The sequence below is a fragment of the Caretta caretta genome, chromosome 13, assembly GCF_965140235.1.
Source record: "Caretta caretta isolate rCarCar2 chromosome 13, rCarCar1.hap1, whole genome shotgun sequence".
Taxonomy (NCBI): Eukaryota; Metazoa; Chordata; order Testudines; family Cheloniidae; genus Caretta; species Caretta caretta.
Window position 1 is genome coordinate 19,357,739 of NC_134218.1, and position 27,551 is coordinate 19,385,289.

The 27,551-nt window shown below is 45.0% G+C and overlaps 1 protein-coding gene across 2 annotated transcripts; it reads left to right on the plus strand.

Moving 5' to 3' along the window:
• The first annotated feature begins 1,832 nt into the window (after positions 1–1,832).
• LOC125621996 (tyrosine-protein phosphatase non-receptor type substrate 1) lies at positions 1,833–24,889 on the plus strand. 2 transcript variants are annotated; one of them, XM_048819505.2, is made up of 8 exons: positions 1,834–2,339; positions 11,174–11,515; positions 12,467–12,790; positions 14,083–14,202; positions 15,096–15,455; positions 15,592–15,900; positions 16,832–17,146; positions 18,299–24,889. In XM_048819505.2, the coding sequence occupies exons 1-8, from the start codon at positions 2,297–2,299 to the stop codon at positions 18,301–18,303; spliced, it is 1,818 nt and encodes a 605-aa protein (XP_048675462.2). In that variant the 5' UTR covers positions 1,834–2,296; the 3' UTR covers positions 18,304–24,889. The 2 variants fall into 2 exon arrangements, with proteins under 2 accessions (XP_074974887.1, XP_048675462.2); XM_075118786.1 differs by lacking the exon at positions 11,174–11,515 and having other exon boundaries at positions 1,833–2,339.
• Positions 24,890–27,551: the final 2,662 nt, after the last annotated feature.

Below are 27,551 nucleotides of genomic sequence, written 5' to 3' on the forward strand. Positions count from 1 at the left end.
AATAATTCACCATATTGGTAGCTTTCATTGTCTTACAAGTGTACAGTAAATCAGTTTAATCCAGCATGGTGGTCATCCTTGTACAACCATCTGACAAGTGGTTCAGAGTAACCAAGTTAAAGACAGGTGATGGGAGTGCAGGTGGGAAAGTAACAGCTGAGGGGGGAACAGTTGCTTTTCTTGTCTCCTAACTATCAGATATCCCTTTTTTAAAACAAAATCCAATATTTGTAGTGTTTTTTGCTATGCAAACATAGAGCTTGTATTGTTAGAGCATTAAAAACGTTATGTGCTTATTGCAGTAAATTTGGGAAAGTGTAAATTTCGGCTGGCTCTCAGTTTCGGCTGGCTCTGCTCCGAAGTTTCATTACTGTCTGCCAGGCAGAGATGACTCATATGTGCTGATAGTGGGGTGGGGAAGAGGTGCGGGGGGACACAATTTAAAGGTTTGGCTGCCCCTGGTACAGCTTGAGTCATGTTCCCCCCTGGCAGGTCTCACCTCCTCCTTACCAAAGTCTCCCCTCCCGGAAAGCAGCAGCCCCTTCCTGCAGCTCCCGGCTATTGCTTCTGCCTCTTCTGGCAGCTGCTGTACTGGGCTGGGGCCTGGCAGCAGCATGTGACTGGGCGGGGCCAGCAAACCTTGGAACTGTGGCCTGCTCAAGCCTCTTGGGGAGCTGGGCTCTGCCAGACCTTAGCAGTGGGCAGCAGTTTGGCAGTGCCAATTCTGCGGGGGGCGAATTAAATTCTGTGCAGAACATTAATTCTGTGCAAACTCTGTGTTGTGCAATGGTGCAGAATTCCCCCAAGAGCCAAAATGTAAGAATTCTGCAGTAGGCAGATGTGGGCTAATCAGCCCCCCGCATCGTGATCACTCACATCTAAGCCCTGAAGCACACATTTGAACATTAATTGGGAATATGTTCTTAGCACTAACTACTATAACTCTGGATATTCTTAAAAAGAAAAGGAGTACTGGTGGCACCTTAGAGACTAACAAATTTATTTGAGCATAAGCTGTAGCTCACGAAAGCTTATGCTCAAATAAATTTGTTAGTCTCTAAGGTGCCACCAGTACTCCTTTTCTTTCTGCAGATACAGACTAACACGGCTGCTACTCTGAAATCTGGATATTCTTGTTGTCTGTATAAATGTCCGGTTCCTTCTTGAATGTTGTTAAGTTCTTAGCCTCTGACTTTTGGTGGCAATCAGTTCTACAGTCTAATTATGTATTTATTTCCTGTCATCAGTTTGGAACCTGCCACCTTTGTTCCCTTGTCCTGTGGTATGAAATGGGGAGAAAAGAAACTCCTGATCTACCATCTCTATACCAGACATTATTTTATACTTTTATTCCTTGTTGTAGAATCTGCATCTTTTCAATGTCTCTTCCTATGATTTTTTTCCATGGACAAGTAGTGTAGACAAGCCCTAATCATTCTTGTCACCCTTCTCTGAATCTCTCCTTATTTTGAAATAACCACTGCTGTAAACTAATAACTACAGTTTTATTTTTCCTGTGACTTTTTTGTAACCATGTCTCATCTGCACACTTTGGGGAAGATGGGTGGTTGTATTATATCTTAGGGAGCCAGCCCTGAGATTGGAGGCAGGCGCCTTGGTCTCTGGCAGCCCCCAGGGCTAGTGGGAGGGAGCATGGTGAGTTTCTTTGTCCTGGGGGAGAGAAAGGACGCACAAGAGCCCGCCTCGCGAGGTGGTGAAGGAGACGGAACTCCCGTCTGGCTCTATAGAAGTCACTGCCATGCCGGCAATCGGAACAAGGCGCGTACCAAGCAGCTCGGTGGCTCAGCTTTAGCGCCGCAGCTTGAGAACGGGGAGGAGCCGAGTTCGGGGCTGCTACTCCCCGCCCCGTGCAAGCGTCCTAGCGCTTCGGGCTGCCTGTGCCCGGCGCGTATTCACTTCCTTGCCAGAAAAGTTTGCCCGGGTCAAGTGCCCGGTTCCCCCCGCCGTGGGAGCCGGGTTCCACCGGCCAGGGGACAATTTTACCGGGCGGCCTCCTCTGCTCTGAGGAGCCCCGGCGCTGCCAGCGAGGAGAGCGACTCCAGCCGCCCCATGTCCCTAACGCCAGCCGCCCCCCCTTTGCCCCGCAGCGCCAGGCGCCCTACAGGGAAGGAGGTGCCGGGTGCCTGGGCCCAGCGCTTGGCTGCACGGGGGCACCGGTCCTAGCTTTCCCGGCGCGCCTGGGGGGCGCGGCCGAGGCTACTCCTGACGGCAGTTCAAAGCGCACCTGCTGCGGCCGCGGCCGCTTCCCGGCGCCCTGCCCTGGCCACGCCGGACGATGGAAGCGCTGCTCACGGCGCTGGCGCTCCTCGTGGCTGCAGGTATGGACGCTCCCCGCGGGCTGTGCCTGGTGGGAGGCGGCGCGAGACACAGGCGGCTCCCCCTTGCTGCCTCGCCCGCCGCCTTCGCCGCCCGGTGTGTTGCCAATCCGCGGCCCGTCGCTGCCAGCCTCTGCACAGGACCTTGCTCCTGGAGTGGGGCTGTCCAGCTGGGATTATTCCCGAAGGAAGATCCTGGTCAACGGCAGCGGAGGCGGCAGTGTTGGGCCTTGGGGGATGGGGCGGGGGGTTTCTTCTAAATTAAAGCAGTTGGCGTTGAGGTTGGACACAAACCCCGCGTGTCACCACAAGGAGAAGGAGGCAAGTACCGAAGTTGGTGGTGGTCTTGTGGTTTATTGAAGCAGCAGGCAAGTAGGCTTGGAAGGATTAGATTTTTTTCCCCCAGTAAATGTCAGTTTCACGGTACACACAGGATCTGGCAAAACATTTCCATCAATAGTCACCGAAAGGTACAGCTCGGCAAAGTGAGAGAAAGGCTGCCTGATAATGTAGTATGTATGTCTACACTACGGAATAAGGTCGAATTTATAGAAGTCGGTTTTTTAGAAATCGGTTTTATATATTCGAGTGTGTGTGTCCCCACAGAAAATGCTCTAAGTGCATTAAGTGCATTAACTCGGCGGAGCGCTTCCACAGTACCGAGGCTAGAGTCGACTTCCAGAGCGTTGCACTGTGGATAGCTATCCCACAGTTCCCGCAGTCTCCGCTGCCCATTGGAATTCTGGGTTGAGATCCCAATGCCTGATGGGGCTAAAACGTTGTCGCGGGTGGTTCTGGGTACATATCGTCAGGCCCCCGTTCCCTCCCTCCCTCTGTGAAAGCAAGGGCAGACAATCATTTCGCGCCTTTTTTCCTGAGTTACCTGTGCAGACGCCATACCACGGCAAGCATGGAGCCCGCTCAGGTACCCGTCACCCTATGTCTCCTGGGTGCTGGCAGACGCGGTACGGCTTTGCTGCACAGTAGCAGCAACCCATTGCCTTCTGGCAGCAGACGGTGCAATACGACTGGTAGTCGTCCTCGTCGTGTCCGAGGTGCTCCTGGCCACGTCGGCTGGGAGCGCCTGGGCAGACATGGGCGCAGGGACTAAATTTGGAGTGACTTGACCAGGTCATTCTCTTTAGTCCTGCAGTCAGTCCTATTGAACCGTCTTATGGTGAGCGGGCAGGCGATACGGACTGCTAGCAGTCGTACTGTACCATCTTCTGTCAGGCAGGCAAGAGATGAGGATGGCTAGCAGTCATACTGTACCATCTTCTGCCGAGCAGCCATGAGATGTGGATGGCATGCAGTCCTTCTGCACCGTCTGCTGCCAGCCAAAGATGTAAAAGATAGATGGAGTGGGTCAAAACAAGAAATAGACCAGATTTGTTTTGTACTCATTTGCCTCCTCCCCTGTCTACGGGACTCATTCCTCTAGGTCACACTGCAGTCACTCACAGAGAAGGTGCAGCGAGGTAAATCTAGCCATGTATCAATCAGAGGCCAGGCTAACCTCCTTGTTCCAATAAGAACGATAACTTAGGTGCACCATTTCTTATTGGAACCCTCCGTGAAGTCCTGCCTGAAATACTTCTTGATGTAAAGACACCCCCTTTGTTGATTTTAGCTCCCTGAAGCCAACCCTGTAAGCCGTGTCGTCAGTCGCCCCTCCCTCCGTCAGAGCAACGGCAGACAATCGTTCCGCGCCTTTTTTCTGTGCGGACGCCATACCAAGGCAAGCATGGAGGCTGCTCAGCTCACTTTGGCAATTAGGAGCACATTAAACACCACACGCATTATCCAGCAGTATATGCAGCACCAGAACCTGGCAAAGTGATACCGCGCGAGGAGGCGACGTCAGCGCGGTCACGTGAGTGATCAGGACATGGACACAGATTTCTCTGAAAGCATGGGCCCTGCCAATGCATGCATCATGGTGCTAATGGGGCAGGTTCATGCTGTGGAACGCCGATTCTGGGCTCGGGAAACAAGCACAGACTGGTGGGACCGCATAGTGTTGCAGGTCTGGGACGATTCCCAGTGGCTGCGAAACTTTCGCATGCGTAAGGGCACTTTCATGGAACTTTGTGACTTGCTTTCCCCTGCCCTGAGGCGCATGAATACCAAGATGAGAGCAGCCCTCACAGTTGAGAAGCGAGTGGCGATAGCCCTGTGGAAGCTTGCAACGCCAGACAGCTACCGGTCAGTTGGGAATCAATTTGGAGTGGGCAAATCTACTGTGGGGGCTGCTGTGATGCAAGTAGCCCACGCAATCAAAGATCTGCTGATATCAAGGGTAGTGACCCTGGGAAATGTGCAGGTCATAGTGGATGGCTTTGCTGCAATGGGATTCCCTAACTGTGGTGGGGCTATAGACGGAACCCATATCCCTATCTTGGCACCGGAGCACCAAGCCGCCGAGTACATAAACCGCAAGGGGTACTTTTCGATAGTGCTGCAAGCTCTGGTGGATCACAAGGGACGTTTCACCAACATCAACGTGGGATGGCCGGGAAAGGTACATGACGCTCGCATCTTCAGGAACTCTGGTCTGTTTCAAAAGCTGCAGGAAGGGACTTTATTCCCAGACCAGAAAATAACTGTTGGGGATGTTGAAATGCCTATAGTTATCCTTGGGGACCCAGCCTACCCCTTAATGCCATGGCTCATGAAGCCATACACAGGCAGCCTGGACAGTGGTCAGGAGCTGTTCAACTACAGGCTGAGCAAGTGCAGAATGGTGGTAGAATGTGCATTTGGACCTTTAAAGGCGCGCTGGCGCAGTTTACTGACTCGCTTAGACCTCAGCAAAACCAATATTCCCACTGTTATTACTGCTTGCTGTGCACTCCACAATATCTGTGAGAGTAAGGGGGAGACGTTTATGGCGGGGTGGGAGGTTGAGGCAAATCGCCTGGCTGCTGGTTACGCGCAGCCAGACACCAGGGCGGTTAGAAGAGCACAGGAGGGCGCGGTACGCATTAGAGAAGCTTTGAAAACCAGTTTCATGACTGGCCAGGCTACGGTGTGAAAGTTCTGTTTGTTTCTCCTTGATGAAACCCCCCGCCCCTTGGTTCACTCTACTTCCCTGTAAGCTAACCACCCGCCCCTCCTCCCTTCAATCACTGCTTGCAGAGGCAATAAAGTCATTGTTGCTTCACATTCATGCATTCTTTATTCATTCATCACACAAATAGGGGGATGACTACCAAGGTAGCCCAGGAGGGGTGGTGGAGGAGGGAAGGAAAATGCCACACAGCACTTTAAGCACAGCACTTTAAAAGTTTACAACTTTAAAATTTATTGAATGACAGCCTTCCTTTTTTGGGGCAATCCTCTGTGGTGGAGTGGCTGGTTGGCCGGAGGCCCCCCCACCGCGTTCTTGGGCGTCTGGGTGTGGAGGCTATGGAACATGGGGAGGAGGGCGGTTGGTTACAGAGGGGCTGCAGTGGCAGTCTGTGCTCCAGCTGCCTTTGCTGCAGCTCAACCATACACTGGAGCATACTGGTTTGGTCCTGCAGCAGCCTCAGCATTGAATCCTGCCTCCTCTCATCACGCTGCCGCTACATTTGAGCTTCAGCCCTGTCTTCAGCCCACCACTTACTCTCTTCAGCCCGCCACCTCTCCTCCCGGTCATTTTGTGCTTTCCTGCACTCTGACATTATTTGCCTCCATGCATTCGTCTGTGCTCTGTCAGTGTGGGAGGACAGCATGAGCTCGGAGAACATTTCATCGCGAGTGTGTTTTTTTTTCTTTCTAAGCTTCACTAGCCTCTGGGAAGGAGAAGATCCTGTGATCATTGAAACACATGCAGCTGGTGGAGAAAAAAAAAGGGACAGCGGTATTTAAAAAGACACATTTTATAAAACAGTGGCTACACTCTTTCAGGGTAAACCTTGCTGTTAACATTACATACATAGCACGTGCTTTCGTTACAAGGTCGCATTTTGCCTCCTCCCACCGCGTGACTACCCCCTCAACCTTCCCCCCTCCCTGTGGCTAACAGCGGGGAACATTTCTGTTTAGCCACAGGCAAACAGCCCAGCAGGAATGGGCTCCTCTGAGTGTCCCCTGAAGAAAAGCACTCTATTTCAACCAGGTGACCATGAATTAGATCTCACTCTCCTGAGGATAACACAGAGAGATAAAGAACGGATGTTGTTTGAATGCCAGCAAACATACACTGCAATGCTTTGTTCTACAATGATTCCCGAGTACGTGTTACTGGCCTGGAGTGGTAAAGTGTCCTACCATGAAGGACGCAATAAGGCTGCCCTCCCCAGAAACCTTTTGCAAAGGCTTTAGGACTACATCTAGGAGAACCGCAAATGCCAGGGCAAAGTAATCCTTTCACATGCTTGCTTTTAAACCATGTATAGTATTTTAAAAGGTACACTCACCAGAGGTCCCTTCTCCGCCTGCTGGGTCCAGGAGGCAGCCTTGGGTGGGTTCGGGGGGTACTGGCTCCTGGTCTAGGGTGAGAAACAGTTCCTGGCTGTTGGGAAAACCGGTTTCTCCGCTTGCTTGCTGTGAGCTATCTACAACCTCATCATCATCATCTTCTTCGTCCCCAAAACCTGCTTCCGTATTGCCTCCATCTCCATTGAAGGAGTCAAACAACACGGCTGGGGTAGTGGTGGCTGAACCCCCTAAAATGGCATGCAGCTCATCATAGAAGCGGCATGTTTGGGGCTCTGACCCAGAGCGGCTGTTCGCCTCTCTGGTTTTCTGGTAGGCTTGCCTCAGCTCCTTCAGTTTCACGCGGCACTGCTTCGGGTCCCTGTTATGGCCTCTGTCCTTCATGCCCTGGGAGATTTTGACAAAGGTTTTGGCATTTCGAAAACTGGATCGGAGTTCTGATAGCACGGATTCCTCTCCCCAAACAGCGATCAGATCCCGTACCTCCCGTTCGGCCCCTGCTGGAGCTCTTTTGCGATTCTGGGACTCCATCATGGTCACCTGTGCTGATGAGCTCTGCATGGTCACCTGCAGCTTGCCACGCTGGCCAAACAGGAAATGAGATTCAAAAGTTCGCGGTTCTTTTCCTGTCTACCTGGCCAGTGCATCTGAGTTGAGAGTGCTATCCAGAGCGGTCATAATGGAGCACTCTGGGATAGCTCCCGGAGGCCAATACCATCGAATTGTGTCCACAGTACCCCAAATTCGAGCCGGCAACGTCAATTTAAGCGCTAATCCACTTGTCAGGGGTGGAGTAAGGAAATCGATTTTAAGAGCCCTTTAAGTCGAAATAAAGGGCTTCATTGTGTGGACGGGTGCAGGTTTACATCGATTTAACGCTGCTAAATTCGACCTAAAGTCCTAGTGTAGACCAGGGCTTAGAGTCTAAATCCAGTGATTTAGACTTTGAATCAGGGTTGTCACAAGTGGACTTAAGTGACTGAGTGGTAAGAACAGGGCGGATTGGTTGATATGAGGATATTTACTTTGGATATTTTGACATGTGATATTGACAGTTTGTGTTTGAATGGTTATAAAGCTTTAACTGTTTGAATTTCAATATCTATTGCCATTCAATAATTGTCCCCCCCCCCCTAATTTCCTACAACTGTAAAAATTTAAATAGATAAAAATAGAAAAAGCTTTAAGCCCCATTTTCTCCTGCAGCTGTTCAAATTTAAATATCGGTTTTATTTTTAAGAATTTTAAAATATTTTTATCAATTTGTTCCATGCTGTGTGTGTGTGTGTGTGTGTGTGTATATATATATATATATACACACACACAGTTATCAGAAACTTTAAGTGGGCATGCTAGAGGAACCATGGAGGGGGAATACAGGTGCAGTTACCAGAAACTATGAGTTAGGCTTGACAGAAATTGGTTTATATATATATATATATATATATATATATAATAGTTTCTGGTAACTGCACCTGTATTCCCCCTCCATGGTTCCTCTAGCACACCCACTTGAGCAGAGACCTGCATCTCTCTCACCCTCCTCACAGGGGATTTTAAGACTGCACAGCTACTTGGATAACACTGTGATATCCTCAGCAAGCCAGACTGCCTAAACAGGCCAGCATCTGCATGCTGTTTTCTCCCTGAAGGCTATAGCCCATGTATTGCCCACAGTTAGAAGTTACCACATAGCTCCTTCTAAGCAAATACATTTATTCTTAAGGTAAAAGCAGGACAGAGAAAACAATAAGAGAATCTACACACATGCTAGAATGGTTACTACAGGTCACCCCAAACACCAACCTAGCGCACTGGTAGCTTTCAGTCTTTCAAAACCCACCATTGGGTTTTCCCTGTGGTTGAAAGTTCATATCCATCTTAGCTCCAGAACCAGAACAAAGGCTGGGAAGAGCATTAGTTTCTTTATACATCTTAGGCCTTTGATCTTCTACGATGGGTAATCAGCAAAGACCCTCTCCTTTGAATGTAGCTTCAAAAGGCTGGGTTTTTGCATAACCAGAGTTGGTTAATGTGCGTTAACCCTAGGTATCCCCAGGAACTGCAGTTAATGCTTATTGTCCCAAAAGTCTATACCTGTCTGGCATTTTCAATACAGTCTTTTGACCTCCCAGATCCTTTATTGGTCATATCTTGCCCCTAGAGAGATTACATGAACTTAATACAATAAGGTCTTTCAGGGATATTGCGACATTGCCATATCTGTAACACATGGCGTTATATGCTAGATAAATGTATGCCAGCTAAATAATAGGTCCCTCCTCAAAAGAGTTTACCTTGCAGAGATATGAGTGGCTATGTTGCAATACAATACAGAGCAAACATAGAGTATCAGGGTAATATTTGGAATGCTTCACAGAACAGGGCTAGAAAAGTATAGTATTTTACACTAATTGTTTGGAATGTGTAACAACTTACATCTAAAATGAAGGCAAATTTGGCCCAAAGTGTCTTCAGTGTCCAAGTTTGAGGGTTTCAGTTTTAAGGGCCAAATTCTGCTCTTGGATGCACCTACACGGCTCCTGTTAATTTCACTGGAGATTCCCGTTTTCAAGTGCATCAAGAGCAGAATGTGGCCCGAAGAGCTGCGTTGTAACAATAAATAAATAAATTAAATAAAATAAATCTGAATTCAAAGGAGATAACATGAAAACTATTCTGAACATTTGCCATTTGGGAGGGTTGAAGTGGAGCTGGGGGGGGGGAAGAAAAGGAAACATTATGTCCATTAAGGGACTGTCCAAATTCCACAAGTCATCTCCTGACTCGTTCAGTAATAAATAAGGATAGTTTTATTAAAGATATGTTTGAATACAGTGGTATAGTTACAAGAAAAGAAGTCTGATTAATTTCTGAAATCTCTGACACTAAAGAGTGCCGTTGTCTCCCTAAGGTGGCTAGGTTTATTTCAGGCAGGAGTCTGGAACGAACACGTGGAACAATTTCCATAGCAGACCTTTTACAAATTGGGAAGAGATGTTCCACAGGCAGAAATGTATGACAATGACTTAGAAAAGCAAACAGGACCATCAGCTTGAAATCTAGTCAATTAAAAAAAAAAAGAATGAAAAGTCGTTTCAGGTCTTATCTTGATCTCTTGAGTCTTGATTGTGATTTTTACAATTACGTTTTCTGGACTCACACAATCAAAAGAGGAAACTGAATAAGATCACAATCCACCTTTTGTTTCAGTTGGTGTGAATCCTACACCTGTGCAGGACCCCACTGGCTTCAATGGGGCTGTGCAAGGGTCCAGACATCCTTGCTAGCAGATCTGATTGCAGGTTTGGGACCTGTGTTTGGCATCGTGTGCTGTAAAAGGCATGCAATAAACAAACAAAAAATGAATCCAATTCCCCGCTCTAAGCCTTTTCAGGTGTTACTTGTAACAAGGGTAAGGAAATAAATTTGAGACAGATGTGTGATTTTTATGTTGACTGTGTCCCATTGAGTAAATGATTAAATGTTTGGTGCTCAAAACCATCAATATATTGGTCGCCCCATCTCAAAAAAGATATATTAGAACTGGAAAAGGTCCAGAGAAGGGCAACAAGAATTACTGGGGGTCTGGAACAGCTTCCGTACTGGGAGAGATTAAAAAGACTGGGACAGTTCAGCATGGGTGTGTGTGTGTGTGTGAGATATAAAGCAGTCTGTAAAATCGTGACTGGTGCGGAGAAAGTGAACGGGGAAGTGTTATTTACCCCTTCACATAGCACAAGAACCAGGGGTCACCCGGTGAAATTAATAGGCAGCAGGTTTGAAACAAAAAAAGGAAGTACTTCACACTATGCACAGAAAACGTATGGAACTCGTCGCAGGGGATGTTGTGAAGGCCAAAAAAATAACTGGGTTGGAAAAAGAATTACATAAGTTCATGTTTATGAACTATAGTGATTAGCCAAGATGGCTATTAGCTGAGATGCTCAGGGATGCAACCCCATGCTCCAAGTGTACCTAAACCTCCAACCGCTAGAAGCTGGAACTGGATGACAAGGGATGGATCACTTGAAATTGCCCTGTTCTGTTCATTCCCTCTGAAACATCTGGCTCTGGCCTCTGTCAAAAAAGAGGCTACTGGGCTAGATGAACCACTGGTCTGACTCAGTATGGCTGTTCTTATGTTCTATGTTCTTGAATGGCTCAGTTCCTAAAAATATTAATCCCCTCGGATATGTGTCTGATGGCTTTGATTTATCCACAGGACAGGTACAACCACAGAAGCACAAATATCCCCACCCCAGCACAGTAATGTGACTCCATCCTGATCCTAGACAGGCCCCTAATTAGGGCTGAGAGGGAGAATTCAGTCTCTATAGCCCTTTCACTCCTTTTCCTGTTGCTGAGACTGATCGTGATAGTGCCAATTGCATGTTCATTTGTTTTATTTTTAGCTACGTTGGAAATCAAGACAAGCCCTTCCCCAGTATTCTGTCTGGTGGACACACATATTGAGTTGCATTGTAATTTTACAATCTGGAAGAGTGTTAAATTGGAGGATGTGGCCGTGAAATGGACCATAAACAATGAATTTGGAGAGAAGACAGTATACCAGTTTGATGGAAAGCATACATTATATCACCGGAATGGGGCCTTGGTGAATCCTGAATTACTAACCCAGGGCAGCGCATCACTGAACCTGCATAATGTGACATTAGATGACGAAGGGATCTACACATGCACTGTTTTAATAACCCCGCAATATGGAAGTGGGACAATCCGCCTCCAAGTCAGAGGTACTCAGCACTATTCGCTATAAAACAGAAACAACTTGCGACCAATGTGTAACTTTGAGGCCACTCCAAGGGTTGAGTTAAGACATGATGCTGTGATGTGATGTAACGGTAGCCTTATTTTAGCCTTAGAGATTTTCATTTTCAGGAATGCCTAATTGCTTCATAAACTACAGAATTGGGCCAATAGGGTGTCAGATAAATGGGAGTATCCTGTATTAATAAACTCATTTTACAGATGGGGGAAATTGAGGTTTAGAGAATAACTGACCTGCCCAGAATCACACAGTGAGTTCATGATAGAACTGGGCCTAGAACCAAGAGGTCTGATTCCCTATCCCTGGACTGCAGTAACCACTAAACCACATATGGATAGGAAGTGACTTTTTTGGAATAGGAGCACTGAATATTAAGCAAACCCCTATAATTTCTCTTGCCACTGCCTACAGCCAGCTGATCATTCTCCAGTGACTGTTTTGAATTATTTTTAGGTACTTGTTTGAGGATAACTGTAGCAAATGTTTCTTAGAGGATCATCAGGTGCTTGCCAGGTCCTTGTGGTCAGTTTAAAGTTAGCTCCTTTACTTTATCTTTGATGCAACGATTTAGCCATGGTCTGGCTTGTTTACATGTAAACATTATAAAAGTAAAACTTTTGTAGAAAAGAAACTCTCCCGAGCAATTCTTACTATGCTTCACTGGTGTGTATCTATCACTCATTTGTGTATTTACAGTCTCCTTTTTATTTTGAACTAAATTTTTGCTAGTGTCCATTAGCGCTCAGTCAGTATTTTGGATCTAGTCTTATTCACTTACTGCCATGTAACTCTCTATTCCCAATTTTAACTATCTACCCAGAAGCAAAATTAGTGTCTGGTGCTAATTAGGAATCTTTTATGGGGAATCATGAGCAATAGGATCTTGTCTGTGCATGACTGTGATTTGTCTTCCCAGCTCAGCCTACAGTGTTGCTGTCACCCCAAAACCCCGAAATTACAGCAGGGGGAGAGAAAACCTTTTCCTGTGATGTTCATCAATTTTACCCTCAAGAAATTGACATCTCGTGGCTGGTTAGGAAGTATGGCAGTAAACACGAGAGGCCTTTAACGCAGGATATCTGCACGGGAGTCCCATTGGCTCAAAAGGGCATGTTCACTGTGCTGAGCCGGGTGACCCGAGAGGTGTCTGAAGAGGATGATGGATCCTTGTACATCTGTGAAGTCCGACATGAATCCTTGGAAAAGCCGCTGAGAGGAAATACAACCATATTTGTCACAAGTAAGTGGCCCAAGAACAGACTCTGAATAGATCTGGTTGAAAATTTTGTAATGGCTCAATTTTCTTTCCGAAAATGGAATTTTGCTGAAATCAAACTGTTTCATGGAAACATGTTGGTTTGATGACGTTTTCAACAGGAAAGTTTAAATGAATCATTTTTTACTTTCTTTTTAATTTTGATAAAGTCAAAATCAATCATTTTTACCTTATCATGTTGATTAATTTTTGTTTAAACTTTTATATTATACTAAAATATTAGTTTTAATATATTGTATGTATAGATTTAACATGATAGAATATATGCCACAGTTAATATTTTATAGAACAATGTTTTGACATTACTGAAATTAAATGTTTCAATTGTTCCATATCAAACTTCTTCCAAATTTTCATTTTGCAGAAAATTTCAGACTTTCAGCTTTTCAGGTTGATCTGGAACAAAAACAAATTTTAAAATGTTGGGATTTCCCAGCAAATGGAAATTTTACTTTAGGCATTCGGGAAATCCTAAGAAGTGATTGATGGGAGGAATGATTTTAATAGGGGCAAAATCCTGCCTTAACTCCAGAAAGTCCTGAGTGCAGTAAAACCAGTGCCCAGGGGCTCAGGACTCCAGGAGGCTGCACAGGGGTTCTGCATTCTCTTCAGGCTGTGCTCTGTGTTGGCTCAGTGCAACAGCACGCGGAAGAGATTGCAAGTAGGGCGGGGCTGTTGCAGAGCCACCATCCACAGAAGAGGAATGCAGCATTCCCAGAGACTTTTGCAGCCTAGAGGCTTCAATAGCTGCTCCTGAGCTCGGCAGCCTGTATGGGAGATCTGTTTTTTCACCCTTGCAGTTCCCACAAATCTCCCCAGCTCACAACCCCAGTTTCTCAGGTTGTAGCTGAAGGCAGGAAATCAAAAAATACTCAAATATACTGTGTATCAGCCTTCTCTAGCAAACTCCTGTTAGCCCTATCCCTGCTTCAATACCCTCATGAACATAACCCTGTACCCAAAATAACAAAGTTACTCCATGGCTCAATCCGCTCCTCTTTCAAGTGTGTTCTTCGTGCACATGCTGTCCAAAAGGCCTATAATCCCTTGTCTTGCCTACAGAGAACTGATCATAGCTTGACCTCTTCATGACTCAGTTTACCATCATGTAAAAGGGGGATAATAACAATAATACAGAAGTGCTTCACTTTCCAGGGCTGATGGGAAGCTTCATTAGTTGTTTGTAAAATGCTTTGAGATCCTTGGGTGGAATTGGATTATTTTAAATTGTTTCTAATGAATACATTTGTTTTCAGCCCCAAGGCAGTATCAGCGGGACATGGGGTTCATTGTTGGAGTGGCTGCTGCTTGTATTGTGATAACTGGAGTGTGTAGTATATTTTTGACCATATTCTATCGGGAACAATTTATGAAAGGTAATTATTTTTTTTTAAACATTCCTACCCTTCAGCATCCTTCTAGCTGTGGTAGGCCTCCCATTTATGTACTAATGATGATAATAATAATTAATAACTAATAATAACTTAGCTAAGGGTACGCTCTGCAAAACAATGTGCTTCTTAGTTCATGTTAAAGGAAAGTTGGCCTAAAAATCAGAGCTACAGCTTTCTCTAACCCAGAGTGTTAACAAATATCGTATTTGATTCTGAGCCCCAAAGAAGGGAGTTGCTAGCTTCTGTACTTCTATCTGATTTCCTTAAGGATATTTTGTATGTTAGGGCATCTCAATCAGCTGTACGGCCCATGCACAGACTCCTTGGGAGGCACCAATAGTAGGTAATCTAGTTTATTTGCCTGCATCGTGGCAGGATTGATTTCATGTCCCTAAATCATCTGTCATGGATTAATTTAGTCTAATCTAATCCAGTCATTACAGGGATGCAAGAGGGTTTTAGCAACTATGGGAGACCAACAGTAGAGATAGGGGCACTAGATTTTAGCAGTCATAGCACTTGTCAGTACTGGAGGGATCAGAAGGGTTTAATCAGCTAGAAAGGGTGGGTTTCAGCAACTGAAAGAGGGGTGGGCCCCCTCAACTCATCGTATTGCAAAAGGCCATGGGGTGGAGGAGGTCCTGGTTGTGTCTGAGCAAGAGTGATGACAAAGCAGGGCTCCCGTCAAAGGTCCAGGGCTCTCTGCAGCTACACTTTGGGTACATGTCTAGAAAAGACCCAATGTGTTGATTTCACTGGGGCCAGTATTTCACTCCTACTGTGAATGTCACTACTTTATATACCCAGGAACCCCCGGTTCTGCTATGCCAGCATCTCACAGAGACTTCTACATCCCAAATTTATCTTCTTTTCAGTGCCACCTCAGGTTTCCTTGATTAACAAACCAGATGTGATCCCGATTAATGAGAAGCTGAAGCTGATGTGCAACATAAATGGGTTTAGACCAAAAGTAATTAGTGTGAAATGGTACCGGAGAACCCCCCAAATGGCATCAAGTGAAGCTCCTGGAGAAGCCTCTTTTCTTCTGGGTCCAAGAGAAGATATTACAGACAAGGCAAGGCAGCCTTTGGAAACCAATGGCAAGTTCTTCAGTGTTCCATCCTGTCTGACCTACATACCCACCATCCCGGATGATGGGGCAGTGTTTGAATGCAGCATTGAGCACAGTGCACTGAAAAGCGCCATATGGATGAGCACCACGCTGAGTGTCACCGGTAAAAGCCCCTTTCTCCCCCTCCACCCGACCCCAGCAGATCTTCTTTTCTTACTAACTCGTTGCCCTGAATAGTAACTTTTTACAAGATTTCCCTAAACACACTCTCTCTCTCTCTCTCTCTGTCTCCCTTTCAGCTCGGCCGGCAAGTCTCTACATCACTAGCTGGCCTCAGGCTCCCACGGTAGGAGAGAAGCTCATTCTGAGTTGCGTAGTAGAGAAATTTTACCCGAAGAATATCACTTTGACTTGGTTTCGAAATGGACAACTTGTTAGCGATGTGACACAGTTTGGACCTTTCCCTTGTGAAATTGACTATTTCAGTGTCTGGAGCCAGACAGAGTTTATGCTGACCAATGAGGAGGAAGGGGCAGTTTATATCTGTCAGATAAAACACAGCAGCTTTGGAAATATAGAAGAACTCTTCTATGAAGTTAACTTGCAAGGTAAGATGCATGCTGTGAGTCAACAGCTGCAAATGATGCTAGCAATGAAGCTGCCTTTGAGAGGTTCAGCGGATTTACACCAAGAGGTGCAAAAGATTTGTGGGGTTGAGTTTCAGAGCTTGAAAGGCAGGGTGGTCTATTGGCCTGTGCACAGGGTATAGTGCTAGGAAGTCCTGAGATCTAATCCTGGCTCTACTGCTGACTTGGTATGTGGCTTGGGGCGAGTCAGCCCCTGTTTTTCATCTATAAAATGTAGAGTATAGGGGTATAGTGAACATCAACTCGTTCATATAAAGTGCTATGGAAGTATTAAGTATTTCTAGGTGAGACCGGTTTGATCACCTGGAATCTGAATGAGGCCTTTGGGTTAAAGAGTGTGGAGGAAGCTAAGGAGCAGCTGAGTTCCTCCTAACCCAGCCTAGTAGAGTGATTGCTGAATGGACCTTCTGTTTTCTTGTCTTAGCCCCATTTCACTCACCAATCTTCAGCGATGGCGCTAAGTGGAACCGGCCCAGGTAATGCCCAAGGTCTGGGATGAGGAAGAAGAGCTGTGGTAGCTGTGTCTGAGTAGAGAGAGACCTTATACAGCACCGTGCACTGGGAGAGCCTGGGGATGCGATGGGGGCCATGAGCTATCAGTACAGGGGAAAGAATGTGGCACACATAATGTTGGGCCAAGGTCAAAGCTATAGTCACACCCAAAAATTCCCATTGCCAGACCCACAACATGCCATATACAATCAAACCAGGAACAATTTGCAGCAGCTCTCTCACTGTGTGAGCTGTAAGCTCCCACATTCTCATGACTGTCATAAATAATTCACCACTCCCATTGGTACTGTTATGCGTCTTGGCCATTTGCTCTCTTCTTGACATTGGAGGCGACTCATCTGACCATCTGTCCTGCTGTGTGTTCTTTCCGTTTGAACAGGGACACCCCCTGAAGTTCTCTGGATCACCACAGACCCTTCTGTTCCTGTGCTGGGAGAGGAGCTGAGGCTGAACTGCAGGATCAATAACTTCTCCCCTAACGTGATCACTGTGAACTGGTTCCGAGATGGGCACCTCCTGCAAGCGGGAGTCTGCCATTCAGTCTCCATAATGGGAGCCAATGGTTTGCACTCCATCTGGAGTGTTTTGAGAGTCACGCCTGGAAGGGAAGAGGAAGGAGCAGTGTTTACATGTCAGGTGACACATGCTGCTTTAAGGGACTCTGTAGAAAGATCATACACTCTGCAGCTGCCTGGTACGTCCTGTACTGTGTGTTTGATTGCATAGTTAATACACTGCCTGAGCAATGGAGATTAGCTGAAAGCAAAGTGTGGTCAAGGGGCCAAATGAGGCCTGTAGAGTGCCAGAGGGAGGCCTAAAGTGATGTTGTGAGCCGATGGCTGTGAGCTAGGAACTTAATGAGACCTGGTCTCAGCTCTGACATGGACTCCCAGCATGCTTAATCTCTCCGCCTAAGAGCCCCCATCTGTACAAACACTCACTTACGTAAGGGTGGAGCGAGGATGGCTGTGTTTGTAAAGCGCCTCATTTCTAATTGTTATGTTATTAGAATGCAGCCTGTGGCTGCTCTCTGCATGTCATCGTAGGACAGGAACAAAGCTGATCAACTGCGGGTTTTTAGGGCTGGTGAAATGTTATGAAACACAGAGCCTCTGAGTAGGCTCTAAAGTCATCCTAGCCCCTCCTGCATCCCAACAGCTAGAGGTGAGCACTGCACCAGGGGTGCCCCCCCCCATCCCGCCTCCTCTTTTGTATTGGTCTCTGGCTACCAGATTTAGTCCTTTGGCTAGTCGATGTCTATTACATTTTTCCAAGCCCTGCCCAAAGTACTGTACTCATGTATGGGATCCTCGCTGTGGTCAGAGAATGCAACTTTCTGCATCACAAATGGCAACATTTCACCCAGGATAAATAAGGTGAATTTTGTTTATGAATTTGCTCCATATGGAAATATGTCATTTTTATTAAAAAGAAAAGGAGTACTTGTGGCACCTTAGAGACTAACCAATTTATTTGAGCATGAGCTTTCGTGAGCCACGGTACACATCTGATGAAGTGAGCTGTGGCTCACGAAAGCTCATGCTCAAATAAATTGGTTAGTCTCTAAGGTGCCACAAGTACTCCTTTTCTTTTTGCGAATACAGACTAACACGGCTGTTCCTCTGAAACCTGTCATTTTTATTGAGACATTAAAAAAAAAAAAAAAGCCCTGCAGACTATGGGTAGTGAGAACCCAAAATGTTTTACTCTGTTGCAAACTGATTAACTTCCCCCCCACCATTTGGCACGTGATTTTTTGTTTTTGTTTTTGTTTATGTCGGTGTAACAAAGCACACATCAGCAGTTACTGCTGGCCGAGCTGACAATTCTGACTTTTTCTTTATAGATTGACTTGGTGAAGGCTTAACAGACTGTCCAGGGTGGGAAAGAAAGAGCAGAAGGTACACTTCCAGCACCGTGAAAGTTCTCTGGAAATGAAACTTACTAAACACTGAAGAGTTGATTCTACATCTCTCCCACTTCATCTCCTGGCTTTCACATTCTCCTTGTAAAGGGATCCTAACTGTTCCTTCCCATCCTACAGTGTAAGGACTGTGTCTGGTTATACGCCACACTCGTGGCAGCTGCTCGCTGCCTTTCTGAATGAGAAGCGCCAGTTCATCAGCTGGTTTGTAGAGCAGAGAGAATTTTTTGTTCTTTAGCTTCACCTTTGGTTAAAGGATGGGCTAGCTTCCTGCATTTGTTGGGTTGTACAGAATTGCTAAATGTCACGTGAGCAACACTATAGAATCAGTATTATTAATAAAATACTTTTTCTTAGTATTATTAACACCTAGGATTTATCTCCCAAGGGCATTAACTAAGTACTGGGGCTAGGGTAGCTAGGGCATAGTTATTAACTTGTTTAACAGAGGGAGAAACGGAAACACAAAGTAGTGAAAATTATTTACCCAAGGTTACGTAGGGAGCTGTGGAATTATTTTCACAGCTACTAAGGGGTTCATTGGCTTTCAGGTACATTGAAATGATCCTACCTGACTCCTACATAGAAATGGGCAAGGTCACGAAGAAAAGAGAGGACCTATCCTATATTTTACCACCGGGTGTCTCTCTTTACCTCATCACTGGAGGTAGAAATGAAAAATGTAAAGACAACTCTGCAGTCTGGCCTGTGGTGACCAGAGTGTGTTACCTAGCCCAGTGTGAATGGAGAGAAAGCTTTGCCTTTCTTTTCTTAATTCTTTTCACAATCAAGTATTTGCAAATTCATTTATTGAACAGAAAATTGACACTCCTCCTACACTTTTTACACAATGGATTGACTCCAGCTGTTTTGAGGAATAAATTCCCTTTCTCAGCGGGCCAACTTAGATCTGCTGTAAATGGATGCCATTCCAGTGATTTCAGTGGCGATGTACCTGCTTACAACAGGTTTGAATTAAGTTCAGTGTGCAATGACATCAAACCATGGGGAAAGGGGATATAAGGAATTAGGGAATGATAAAACAAGGGGAGAGAGAGAAGTTATTTTAGGATAGCTTTGGGATAGCTTCTTTTGGAGAGGGATGTTGGTTATCAACTGAATTGTCTTAATTTGTTACATTCTTTTTTTTATTGTTGTAACTCAGTGGCTCTCAAGCTTTCCAGACTTCCCTTTCAGGAATCTGATTTGTCTTGCATACCTCCAAGTTTCACCTCACTTAAAAACTACTTGCTTACAAATCAGAGATAAAAATACAAAAGGGTCATAGCACACTATTACTGAAAAATTGCTGACTTTCTCCTTTTTATCATATAATTAAATAAATCAATTGGAATATTAATATTGAAATAATATTAATATGGAATTATTAATATTAATATGTTAACATTTCAATATATAGAGCAGTATAAATAAGTCATTGTCCGTATGATATTTTAGTTTGCACTGACTTCGCTAGTGGTTTTTATGTAACCTGTTATAAAACTAGGCAAATATCTAGATGAGTTGATGTAACTCCTGGAAGACCTCTGCGTACCCCCAAGGGTACATGAACCACTGTTGTAAGGGATTTCTATCATAAGCAGGGGGCAAAGAGCAGCAAGTGCCTAGGTGTAGATTACTAGAAGTAATAATGTTAAGGACCGCTTTGGCCATTGAGTTGATTGGGAGTAGAATCCAGCCCCTCTGTAAGAGGAAATGAAGGAGGAAAGTGTGGTTGCTTGGCCAACAAGGAACACAAAGATACAAATAAATGTGAAATCTAATATATATGTTTAAAAACCAATAAACATGGCTGCTGGTACAAGTGTGTGAGCAAGAATACACATGTATAATCTGTAGCTTGTGCTCAGTTACCATGACTGCATGTGAAAAGGACCAGAGTCTCACTGTCCCTTTGCATGTTCAGTTACTGTGATTCTGCATGAAAACTGTGTGTACAAATTGTGCATGTGCACTTTTGAGTGGGAATTTTTGAAACTCTAGGCCTCAGTAGCTGCAGGAATTTGGAATCTGCCTGCTTTGCAAAATGCAGAGCATTACTAACCTCCTGCAAACACCGTATGGGTGCTGATAGGAAAATAAGTCAAACAGTACAATAAAAGCTCATTGGTAAAACAAAGGTCAGTATGTGAGGGTCACTAATGATAAATACAGCCTCTCCCCAGTCAGAACACAAGCCCAGAGTCTCAGGCTGTCCCTTAGTGCCATATCTACCAGCTCTCCCTTTTGCATGAACAGTGAGTGGATTTAAATGTAGTGGAACTGGGGATACAGAAAGTGTTGGGTTGGCATCAACCATCCTTCCTTCCATGCCCATTAACAGAGAGATAAAAATCTAGTTACAGCAGGAAATAATTAATATGGGAAAAAATGAAGGAAAGAAGCATATGGGCCTTTGCTAATGCTGGTGCAGGAAGTGTTGATTGTAGGTGTTTACAGGGGTGCTGGAACAATTTGTATAGTGGGGGTGCTGAGAGCCATTGAACCAAACTGAACCCTATATGTAATTGAAACCACTTCAAGCCAACACCTCTAGTTCCAGTGTCTATGGGCATTTACATAATTAAGAAGATGCAAAGAGGTTAGGGTTTAAATCTTAATCACATTCAAAATACTGGAACTCTAAGCAAATCAGTATGTCACCACTAGCACAGTAAACCTCAGTAAGAGACAGGCCCCTGTCCTATGAATGCTGAGCAGTATGTTTATAATACTGAACTGATAGGGGCTGCATTAAGAGAATTGAATAGAATTAAACAGGCACAAATGTGAATCGAGTAAGGAAATGCCTTCCCTTTGTTTCTCACTGTTAGAAACCTAAAAGAAAAGGAGTACTTGTGGCACCTAAGAGACTAACAAATTTATTTGAGCATAAGCGTTCGTGAGCTACAGCTCACTTCATCGGATGCATTCAGTCATGTTAGAAACCTGTATCACTATAAGAGAAATGGCAGATTTCTGCACTGGCCACCAGATAAACGCTCTTTCTCTTCTAAGATCTCGTGGTGTTCTTGTATAGTTGATTTTTAAGAGAGGGGTTTGTGAGGCTTCTGTGGCTACAGCATAGAAGCAGAGTATATTGTCTGGTGACTTGGGCTCCTTTTAAGTAATTGTAGTGTTTTATGACTTGAGAAGTTTACTGTTGGGTCCTCAGCTTCTTTATCTGCTCATCCTTTGTCATCACACATGGAATGTTACGTAAGTGATCAGGTTGTGGGGGTTACAAACCCCCCACCATTTGAGTCATGTTCACAGGTGATGCGCAAGCTCCCTTTTCTTTCTCTTTCCTTCTTGCTGTTAATTATGGGCCTGATACTGCAATCCTTATCCTTATGGCTAACTCACGTACGTGTGTAGCCATTGGCTTCAATGGGAGCAGGAGCAGACCCAGGACAGTTCTCCTGGGACTAGTCACAGGAGTAAGGGCAGCAGATTCAGGCCTTGTATTCGTGGTCTGAAAACGTGAAATCCACCCCATTGTTTCCTGATTTCTACCTGTGTCAAAATGATCCCTGGTAACCCTGGAGCCTAGAAAATCAGTTCAAATCAAAGCTGCCCTATCAAAGGATGGGAAATTGAAACAGGATCAGGCTAACAAAAGGAGCCCAACTAAAATGCAACCTGCTTTAGCCATGTGCGTCTCTGCTGCTTTAGAGAACTCTGGTATTGGAAAATCCTGGAACAATGAATAGCACTGGGTTTGGTGGGGCTCACCCAACAATATTATGGTCTTGGTTGTGTGTCAGTCCTTTGCTTCCAGGATGTTTCATCTTTTCATTGGGGTTTGTTTGTTTGTTTTGGCTAGAGCTTCATTCCCTAATTGCCACAGATCATTTAGTTTCTGTCTTATTTGGTCATTTTTGGTGTAGGCATGAAGCGCTCATTTTCCTTTAGCTCCGCAGTTGCTCTGTAATTAACATCTTAAATGCTGTTTACGCTCACTGAAAACAGATTCTTTTCAGTGTATCAGGCTGGCATAAGAAGGCATTGGAAGGCTGCACTGTTGCCTGTTGTTGGTTTTGAAGTTTGACTTTGCCCCTTCTGGGTTTGGATCTGCAGGTTGTGTGTGGAGAGAGAAATGCAATTAGTCTGATTGAATAAGGTCTCGGTGGCTGCTTTGTTTGTAAAGGATTAAAGCTTATGCAGTGCTCGAGAGTTATTCCGCATCTTTTTTCATGCGATAACTTTTTATTCATGTCTCTCAATTGCAAAATATGAAACTTGCAGAAAGGGCTGAAACATACACATGCCTTTCTCTCTTCCAACCAATTCTTTAATTAAATGGAAAACCACACAGTATCACTAGGAGGAAATAAGCAGGAAAGGAGTTATGTATGCCAGCATGGACTGAGCAGGGGGCTGGGAGCTAGGAACATCCTGAATTCTAGCTCTGCCACTGGCTCTCTGGGTGGCCTTGAGCAAGTCATTTAACTTATATCAGTTTCCCCATTTGAAAACTGGGGATGATGATGATAATAATAATATCCATTTATCCACCTCAAAGGGTTGATAGGGTGATTAATTGATTTGTTATTATTTGCATAGTATTCTGAAGCTATAAAGTGCTATTGGAGAGGAGGGAGAAACTATATCACATGGACCAGGATCTGCTCAGAAAAGATGCAAACCAGTCTCTAAAACGTACTGTACCAACAAGCTCTGTCGCTATATACTCCACCTCTTTTCCACCAGGCCAGTGATTTATGGTTCTTATTAGCCAGGGGATGGTTTTCTTCTTTGGAATCTGTTTTGTACTTTCTTGCTACTCATTTGACTCTGTTAGAAACTATGACTTTCCTGACACATTGGGAATGACCTATCTAGTATCGCTAATTCCCCTGATGGCTAATTGGCTGTGAAGGGGAAAGGGCTTGTTTGCCTAATAATAATTCTGTATCTCCTAGTACATTGTGGGGCTGAATTCATCAACATCCATAATGCACTTGGAGCTAGTCAGTCAGAGGGTGCTGTAGAAGTGCAAAGTGAGATCAGGTTATTATGCTGCTTGTCTTTTCTGCTCACTCTCTGGTTTTATTCAGACTGGTTTAGCCTCCATTCGCTGTACTCCAGACACAGCAACAAAACAGAGAGAAAGTCCAGCCCGCACTTGACTTTATCCTCCCATCTTTTCCCCCTTTGATCTGTTCCTCAATTTGATTATAAAGTTTGAACTGTCGTCTGTATCTTCTGCCCCTGGGATTCTCTGAGGCTGTGGCCGATTTTACTTTTTTCTTCTTATGTGGCATTTCCATTCCTGAAGGTTTGCACTTATGGTAGCCCATTCTTTACGATCCTCCGCTTATCTCTTTGTGGATGAACAGTCCTTTTGGTCCACCCAGGATACTACACTGCATTGACTGAGTTCAAGGGCATCGGAACCTTTGTAGAAGGTTGCGGGGAGGACAAGGCCAGAGTGGCGGGGGAATTAAAGTGCTACTTAAATATCCCACAGAGTACAACGGTAATAGAAATACCCAGAATACAAAATGTAGCCAGATTATAATGTTTAAGGCATAATTATAGTATGAACAAACAAACAAAAATAAGACAACTTTAATTCTAAACATCAGGATTGCATTTTATTTTTGCACTTCGTGTATTGTACTTCACTTGCATTTATCATTTTATTGCATATACTCCACTGTTAATACTGCATTATTATTGTTTTTTTACTATTGAACTGTAACTTGAAATTCTGTAACATGACAACAAATTGTCCTTCTTTATATATAATGTATATTTTAACAATTATAACACTCCATTGTAAATCTCCTTAGAATAAGGCATCAGCAAAATTAATAATAATAACAACAAACAACTTTGAAGGAAGGTGAACATGTCCCCATAGAAGAGGTACCATATAACATGATTTTTTTCTATGTTTTATAAAAAATAAAATAAAAATATCTTTTATATTTTTAGAAAACCTAACAAGCACCATGAACAGGTTGTAGCAGATAGAAGCAATACAGGATCTATTAAGCAAAAACTGTATACTTAATGCAGTGTTGCTCACACGATTATCTAGGATTGCAGTGGATATCTAGGAATGCATCTGATCTCCTAGTGCTTCTTGGTCTCTAGGAGTACAGTCATTTTTTTTTTGCACAGTGTATACATTTCTTTTGTTAAAAAGTGGGGAGGCATGGTTCCTTGGCCCTCCCCCCAGTTCCAGTGGCTGAGTTCCAATCATCTCTAATACTTTTTTGGTTGGTTATGCGGTCTATCCAGGATATTTTCAGAATTCTTCTGTAACATTATAATAGGGTGACCAGATGTCCTGATTTTATAAGGACAGTCCCGATTTTTGGGTCTTTTTCTTATATAGGCTTCTATTACCGTCCCCCCTACCCCCGTCCCGATTTTTCACATTTGCTGTCTGGTCACCCTACATTAAAATTTGAAGGACTGTAGTTTATCATCAATTTTTTGAATGTCCATGTTGGATTTTACTTTGTTCGTTCAATAAAATAATCCTCTCCTTGCCCTTTATCCTGTCTTTTTTTGCTGTTTGATAAAGAGGAAAAGAGCTATCCTGCCTGTGCTGATCGGGAATTTATTTTACAGGGGTTGTTGAGGTCAGGTGTGAAAAGCCAGTCATTTGGAGTTATAATTCTGGTGTGGGCATTTTCTGTACTTCCTCTATGACCTGTTTATAAAGCATCTTTTCCTAACAGGCTTAGCCTTTGCTTGGATTAATGTATCTGGGCCACATTCACGTGTTAGTTTTTGCTTGCTCAGCATCTGTGTGCAAAGTGGGGAAATGGCTTTAGTCTTGCTAAGATTAGAATGATACAAGGCAGAATATTGCAGAGGGCCTGGACCAAAACTCTTGAGCTGAGCACCTGCAAACTTTGAGAAAGTCTGGAACTGACGGTTGTCCTTTGTCTTGGGTCTGCTGTGATTAGCTCTTACCTTTACATTGGTTTCCTCCTAGCAGTGTAGAGAACTTGTCAAAATTCTTTTAAAAAACCCTGTGTTGTTGTCAAGTGGAGTTGGAAAAGCAACTGCACCTCCCTGCGTTGTCATTTTTGGCTTCTCCATAATGTGTGTTTGTGTTTGATTTCTGTGTACGGGGAAGAAATATGATACTGGATTCCAGACTGAGCATTTGAACAAATATTTAAGCATGTGGATTTTCAGTGTTTTTTAGCACGTCAGATGTAAGCACCTTTTCCCCCTTTGTATTTGAGATGTATTTAATGTAGTTGTTGGACTCAGTACAGGGGTAACAGGCTGGAATTCTCTGTGTTATGCAGGAGGCCAGACAAGATAATCTAGTTGTCCCTTCTGGCCTTAACATTTAAGATTTTATTTTGAAATGCATGACCTGCTAACTCCCTCTGATAACAAATGGCATGAAGCAAGGTACTCTGCAGTGTGGAAGATCTTGAGGAGAGAGAAGATGCCTGTGTCCCTTTTCTGAGAATAGAGATGGAAAAGAAGTAGCGTCACCCCTCCTTACACCCATTTTACTGTCTTGGTGTAATGCCATTAGCAGCAGAGCTGCACTAGTGTAAAATTAGAATAACACAGTGGTCCCCTGGAAAACAAAACAGAAACCAACACAAACAAGCACATACCCACTTCAGGCAAATAGCAGCGTAGTCCTGTGATTTTAAAAAGACCACTAAAGCTGGTATGCTGTGAAAAAGGACACTTTAGATTTGGCTGCATTTAAAAAGATATGGGCAACCACTGTTTTTTGTTGTTGCTAGATTTGCCATAGAGTTGTATACAACTAATACACGTCTTGTTAGATATGATACTGCTGGCCCTCAAGTTAAAAAGAGTTGGGTTAGTTCTGCTAGGAAATCCCAGGAAGTGATAATGGCGAACCGACTGATATCAGCACTGGGTGAAAGAACGTTGGTGTCCTGTGCAAATTGGGCTGCTCCCACCTTCCCCGTTACCACGGCAGGGCAGCTGGGCCAAACCTGAGTGGCCTCGCTGCACTCCAGCTGCTACCAGCCCTGCAGAGCATGAACAGGAGCCCCCCCCACCCCCCCCCACAGACCCCCGAATGCCCCTCCCACATATACCCCCACAGCCCTCTGCCTGCCCCCACTTATCCTGACATCCCCTACACATCCCAGAAGCCCTGACATACATCCTGCTCACCTCAGCCCCTGGCATCTCAGCCCCACTGGCAGAGCCCCCAACATGCCCCACTCACCTCAACATCCCAGCCCCCAGCCGCACCACCGTCCAAAATCCTCCATTCCCCCCACAACTCACCCCACCACCTCCTAACATCCCCCAGTGCCCCCAACCCCTCACCCTGCAACACTCCCCACCAACCCTTAGTCCACCAACAACTGAGGTCCCCGCCCCTCATCCACCACCACCCCATGAACCTTCCTGACCATTCACCGGCACCTCCCACCACACCACCTGGCTCCGTGCTTGCTCCAGTTCGGGGCAAGGGCAGCTCCTTACGATCCCGGCTGTGGCTCTTGTTGCTCCCCTCACCTGCCCTGCACTCTCACGGCAAGGACCAAATTTGCGTGGGTGGTATTGCCAGGTCACAACGCCACTCATTCAAATTTGGCCCGTGGTGGGGACAGCCAGGCTAAATTAGAGTGAGTGGCGTTGTCATCTCATGTGTCTGGTCGCCACACCACTCAGGTTTGGCCCGTCGTCACAATGCTACCCACCCAAATCTGGTGGTCGAGCTTGCTCGTGAGATGGGCGCCCTGTGCAAACGCCCTGAGTGCATGTTAGTTAACTCAGGCCTGGTTGGCACCCTTATTACTTAATACTCTGCCGCTGCCTCAGCATGGTGCTAGGAGGTGCTGTACTGCAGAGAGTGCTGGTGATTCAATAGTTACTCTTTCCTCTGCCATTACTGAACCAATGCCTCAGCAAGGTGCTTGCTCTTTTGCTGGATACACCGTCTTTTGGATAAGATGTGCCAACTGTAGTCATGAAAGGTTCCCACAAGAGTAGGGGTATTAACTGGGGTATCCTGGACAAATTCCAGCTTTACCTTCTTTACTACACTTGCCCCTGGACTTTCAATTGCATTTGTTACTCTTCAACTTCTATAAATATGATGGCAGTGTGTTACTGGTGCAGCATGAGTGCTACATTTCCATCCCAGAGGCAGCTACTTTTCAGTGATGGGCTAAATGATCCCCATACACACAGGGTC